At 57.4% G+C, this 6,000-nt stretch overlaps 1 protein-coding gene across 2 annotated transcripts in view; it reads right to left on the bottom strand.

The window, feature by feature from the left end:
* Positions 1–767: 767 nt before the first annotated feature.
* Positions 768–6,000, bottom strand: part of SDHB (succinate dehydrogenase complex iron sulfur subunit B) — a 29,089-nt gene continuing 23,856 nt past the window's right edge. For both annotated transcript variants that reach the window (NM_001040483.2, XM_015460049.1), the window contains exons 6-8: positions 4,602–4,703; positions 3,207–3,329; positions 768–959 (exon numbers count right to left, since the gene is read on the bottom strand). In NM_001040483.2, the coding sequence (NP_001035573.1) occupies positions 882–959; positions 3,207–3,329; positions 4,602–4,703 (303 nt within the window). In that variant the 3' untranslated portion in view covers positions 768–881. The remainder of the gene's footprint in view (positions 960–3,206; positions 3,330–4,601; positions 4,704–6,000) is intronic.

Here is a 6,000-nt window from a genome sequence, read left to right as displayed (position 1 = left end):
GTTCTGGAGACAGGGCTGTGCAATAATGCGCATGTACTTAAACCACTGATCCGTCCACTGAAAAACGACTGAGGTGGTAAGTTTTGTGCATTTTACCACGAGGAGGAAAAACAACAGAAACTTGCTACTATTTTGTACCTCATTTTTGAAGGGAATGAAGAACTTCACACGTCTGAGATGACAAGGCTCTGGAGGAATGACGTGAACGGTCAGCAGGGGTGTGAAAGCTGGGGACTGGAGGGGCTTGTTTTTCACTTGACGAGCCGCCACTGTCGTCTCAGCGTTACCACTCTGGGGGCAGCAGCAGAGCCAGGGCGGCCGCGGCGGGAATCCACGCTTCCCGCTGAGGTCCAGGCTCTGGCGTACCGCTGCGGAACCGGAGCTCACAGCTATGCCGGGGGACTCTGTACCGCCGTCTCCATGAGACAGAGATGTGGTTTTAAGTAATTCTAATCCTGGGAGCTGCAGAAGCCAGGATGCTGCACTCCATGGGCCAGTGGTCGCTGAGCACCCCAGGGAGGGAGGCACCGCGCTCTGGGGGCCAAGGGGCGCCCCCCAGGGCGGGCACATGGGGCAGCAGAGCCCGGAGCGAGCCCTGGCCCTGCAGCACCGGTTCTGCGCCTGTGCCCACGCACTCCCCACGGGGGCTCAGCTCTGGAGCCAGGTCCCCTTCAAGGACGGGCCCCTCCTCACGGCAGCTGCACCTCCCGCTGCAGCATGTGGAAGGAGCAGGCCTGCTTCTGTTAATAAACTAGAATAACATTGACTTATTTCTTAGAGTGTTTATTGTACACGCTGTGTTTGTGGGAAGTCACGGCCTCTGAAGGAACTCAGGGGTGAACTGCATTCTGAGCCGGCTCCAGTCAGGCTGAGCACGGCAGTTAAGCAGAAGCCTGCTTCTCTTTATAGGTTGCCATCATCTTCTTGATTTCAGCAATAGCTTTCCCAGGATTCAGCCCCTTGAAAAAAGGAGAAGAGCATCGATATGAAACGTTAAGTGGAACTGAACGAAGAGCCCGATGACCTTGGGCGAGACTCCTGCCGTTGGTGGTGCCGGGTCCAAGCCCTGTGACTGCAGACCCCGGCCTCTGACTCCTCGGGGCTGGCTGGGGTGGAGAGCCCCCCATCCCCACTCCCGAGACAGCCGCTCTCTCTGCAGGAGCCGGTCTCACTGCACACCTGCGAGTGAGGCTCCCTGGGGCTGGTCAGAGCCCAGGAAGAGCTCCTCCTCCTGTGACCACACTGTCAGAAGCAGGCAGGTTCTTAAAGGCTTCATATCATACTATTATCACTAAGTCACCACCACCGGAAACCAGCCTTTATAAGCCCTCAGAACTACGTGGAGGAACGACCCTGTTACCCCTTCCTGAGCTCCATGAGTTAAGTGGCAGTGACCCTGGGACGAGCTGCAGCCTGGCCCACAGCTGTGACAGCTGTCCTGCAGGAGGCACAGTAATGAAACCCAGCGAATGCCAGCCTCCCGAGACAGCAAGGGGACAGCCCAGTGCTTGGTAAAATCAGACGCTCATCCGAGGCGAGTGGCGGTCTCCTCATTTTAGGACAACTCTTAACTTTTAAACTGAAGCGTGTAGGAAAAAAGAGATCTTCAGAGAGAGAGAGAGAAAGAGAAGTCAGTCTTCAAAAGACTGGTCCCTGAAAGCTTATGGGATCAGAAGTGTATCCCTTTGAACTGATCCTTCAAAAGGAAGTTCCCTGGACTATCAGTACACAACACGAGACAAGGCAGACGCTGACAGAGGGCACGCAATTGCCGTGTGCACCCACCCCGCCAGCCGAGGGCGCCCAGGAAGCTGGCTCCAGCACGGCTTCCCGGAGGGCTGGGGGAGGACCTCCTGCCGCTCTGACCCACTGAGCCGCGTACACCGCCTGCCCGCTGCAGCTCAGGAAACGGTTGAGACTCGGACGGGCAGTTAAGAGGGCCTGACGCGGACCTGGCAGGAGGGTAGCCCTGGGCTGGGAGGTGCGTGGCGGGCCTCTAGCCCTGCCCCCGCCCGACCGTGACCCGTCGTGGGCTCAGCTTCCCCATGTGTAAAAGGGGGTGTACTGGACGGTTTTCAGGGCCCCTTCCAGCTCAATCACCCTGGGCCTGTGTGCAGCCTCAGAGCCCAGTGCTCGCCCCTCTTCACCAAGGGGCGGGCGGGACATGGCAAGTCGGCCCCTGGCTGGCCCGTCTGCTGCCCTCTGCAACGCACAGGCTCTCGCCCAGGAAGGCGCCTCAGGAGGCTGTGTGGAACTCTTGAGAGACATGAGCACACGAGCCAGGCCGCCTTGGAGCGGCTGTTTTCTGACTGACCGGCTCCAGTGGGTCCAGGACCTATCTTGTTCTAAATAACAGAACGCCTCAGTGCTGAGCGCTCACTCCGTGCCAGGCCCTGTCCTGAGAAGGTCAGCGGCGTGAGCCACCTCCGGGCCGCACGGCTCACTGGGCAGAGCCCAGGTAAGGGCAGGCAGCGCTGCCTGCGGCCATTAGCACCCAGCAGACCCTGCTGATCCCCGCGCCGACACCCGCCGGGCAGACCGGAGCCAGGGGTCCCAACAGTGGCGTGGCCCAGTCTGGATTTCACGTCTGCTGAGATATGCCGCCTTTTCTTTTTTAAGCCGCTAACTGGCTGGGCGTGAGTCTTCCATCTTGCTGCCTGTCCTCTAAAACGAAATTGCTCCATCCACAGTCCCGCGCGGAGGGCGGTCCTGGCAGCTCCCCGCCCACGGGCCAGACCACAGCTGCTGGCCGGCTCTGACGTGGGCTGTGCCAGGAGAGCTGAGCTGGGCCACGAGCCTCCCTCTGGGGAACGTAAGCCGAGAAATGAGGAGACAGGCAGCTGCTGAGGCTGCGGCAGGGCGAGCCCAGGAGCAGGAACAGGAAGAGGGAGTGAAAGCTGAGCAAGCAGAGCTCCGAGCCGAGAGCAGACACAGCGAGCACAGGCCTGCCGCAGGGCAGAGAGTGGCGGGCGGAGCCCTCGGCGGGCGGAGCCCTCGGCCGGCGGGCCCGCAGCCCCCATGGCCGCCTGTGCTCAGATGCTTCCATCCCGTGGTTCCTGCAGTCAGAGCGAGCCCAGCGGATCCGAGCAGGAACCCACGTCCGTGCCCGAAGGAACCCTGCCTCGCGCCGACACCCCTGGGCCCACACCAAGGTGACCGCGTGTTCTGCCTCTGGGGCACAGGTCAGCGGGGGCCGCGGGCCGTACCTTGGGGCAGGTCTGCGTGCAGTTCATGATGGTGTGGCAGCGGTAGAGAGAGAAGGGGTCCTGCAGCTTGGCCAGGCGCTCCTCCGTGAAGTCGTCTCTGGAGTCGATCATCCAGCGATAGGCCTGGGGGAGTGGGCACTGGTGAGCCGAGCTGTGCCCTGACCGGCCAGAGCAGCCCTCTGACTGACAGGAAGGCTCCTGGCGTGCAGAGCACCGCGCTCACCCAGCTTAGAGGTCATCTCCACACCCTTTACTTCTCGTCCTCTTTCAGAGAACGGCTTCCCACCCTTTCATAACATCTTCTGATCACCTCGACTAATGATCCCCACGCACCTCTGAGCCACAGCACCCGGTCCCTGGTGCCTCATTATGCACCAGGGGCGTCGTGTCAACTACTGATCTCATGCCCTCGTTACCCTCCTCCCTAGATCATGAGAGCGCAAAGGCAGGGAAGCTGTGCTTGACTCTAACTGCCTTCCCAGCACTACTCACTGTCTCTGAGTAAACAGACTTAACGTTTAATCTACTTTTTGATTCTTTTAATGAGCGTGGCCATCCAGGAAGCCCGAGCTCAGCCAGCTGAACACGGACTCAGCTCCTGAACAGCAGGCTTGCTCCGGCAGCAGCCGAGAGGCCCTCTGCACGTCCCAACTCAGACACCGGCCTAAGTGCCAAGTGTGGACACACCTCACTATTCAGTCTTTAACTTGGCCAGGATCAGTACTGCTAACTGGTCACAGAACCACAGAACTCCTCTTTTTGTGGGAAAATGAGAATCAGGAAGTTGTTTTTCGAGTTGCTTAAGGCTCTATGAAAAGCACTGACCACAAATCTAAAAAGTATGAGCTTTCTGGGAACAAAGACAGTGACCTCGGCTGTGAACTACACACCCAGTCAAAGGTGATGAAAAGCAGCGTGCGGTTCTTTCTAAGCAACCCCTCAACCCAGCCCTGCAGGCTTTCATCAGCTGGGAAACCTCCAACCTTTCACTAGGTAACTGCCCCTCAGTGAAATTTCTCTCTGCCCTGCCTGCATGTTGAAAATCCCTGAGAGGGCGGTGGGGAGCTTCCTGACAGATGGAGTCAGGGAAAGCGGGCAAGTGGGCAGCGAAGAGCCAGCTGCACAGGAGAACGTCTGAAACATCTGCACGGCACGGCCTGCCAACCCGCAGCCACCAGCTCCTGGCGTGGCCCTCGCCACACTACACGGAGGCCTTCTGCAGGTGAAGCCCCAGATTCATCGAAGCCAGTGAAGGCGGTGTGACCAACTGCTCTGTTTGTAGCGGGTGCCGGGAAGGACACTGCCCCTCACAACAGCTGGTTTCCGGCACACTGTCCTTCTGGAGTCCTGGAAGCCCGAGCCTCAGCGTCCCTCCCGACAACGAAGGCGCCTCACCTGCATGAGCACGGCGGGGCCCAGGTACTTGTCTCCGTTCCACCAGTAGCTCGGGCAGCTGGTGCTGCAGCAGGCGCAGAGGATACACTCATAGAGCCCGTCCTGCGTGGGGAGAGAGGCGGTCAGAGCCTACCACGCAAGAGACAGTCGTGACCTGAGCTGATTAAACGTGTGGGGTCAGCACACGGACAAAGTGCACTGAGCTCTTCGTGAGTTTTCTTGGCAAAATCCTGGGAGTGGTTTGCAGAGATTTACCAGGTTCATAAAAAAGATCCTGGAACTGATCTTCAGACATGTGCTGGATCAGAGCCCAAAGTTCTTAAGTCCAGATGTACTTATCCTTTAATAAATAATCCCTTACTTATCTTAAAACACACACACACACACACACACACACGTGAAGACCTTACTGCCTCAAATGCAGTCTAGCAGAAATTAAACGCCCCCCCAAGTGCCGAGGCCTCCAGAGTCTACACCAGCCTCTGCCCTGGGGCAGCAGGGTCTCAAGGTTTCCAGGGGGAACATGAACACTGTCCCCAAGAGCCAGCCCACACCGAGCACTGGGCGCCTTATGACCTCATCTAAGGGGCACAATGACCCTGGGGTGTGATCAGATTCCCATCTTACAGGTGAGGCTCAGAGGCTGGGCGGAGCGGCCTGCTTTGGAATCCCTCTTCTAACACTGCCACACTCACAGACTCAACCTGCCCAACAGGTTCTAACAAACCTGACTTTGATTTTCGGAACAACAGAAACTGCTTACAAGTGGCAAAACAGAAGGGCATGCTGACATCTGAAGTGACAGCCATAAGCAGATGGCAGAGTTGATGGTCACCACTGTGAGCACAGGTCTCCAACAAAACCTGTGTTCTCAGCTGGTGAGCGTCCAAGCCGGCCCCACTGTCTAGAAGGTATAAGATCACAGGTTTTACAACCTTTTATTAAGGTCAAAGCCTTAGTAATAGTCATATTATTTAGTCTCCTTGATATGAGAGACTCCTTGGAGTTAGAAATTAGGGGTAGAGCTACGTCCTGAGAATAAGGAAGTATTGAAAGAGAAGTTGGCTGCTTGCTCTGACTTGCAACATCACCATGCTGACCCTCAACATCCCCATGATGACAGAGCTGGGCATCCTTACTATGACTTTCTACTTGCTTTTTGAGCTGTACCATGTGGCACATGGAATTCAGTTTCCTGACCAGGGATCGAACCCACGCCCCTCGCAGGGAGCTTGGAGTCTTAGCCACTAGACCACTGGGAAGTCCCAAAGACTTTCCTTTCTTAATGTTTTATGGGGAAGAGGTATGCATGAGTGTGCGCTCAGCTGTCTGACTCGACACGACCTCATGGACTGCGGCCTGTCAGGCTCCTCTGTTGGTGGGATTTCCCAGGCAAGAA

This window comes from Bos taurus, chromosome 2, assembly GCF_002263795.3.
Source record: "Bos taurus isolate L1 Dominette 01449 registration number 42190680 breed Hereford chromosome 2, ARS-UCD2.0, whole genome shotgun sequence".
In the NCBI taxonomy this organism is placed as follows: domain Eukaryota; kingdom Metazoa; phylum Chordata; class Mammalia; order Artiodactyla; family Bovidae; genus Bos; species Bos taurus.
The sequence above is the reverse complement of the archived record's forward strand: the minus strand, read 5'-3'. Positions and strand labels throughout refer to the sequence as shown.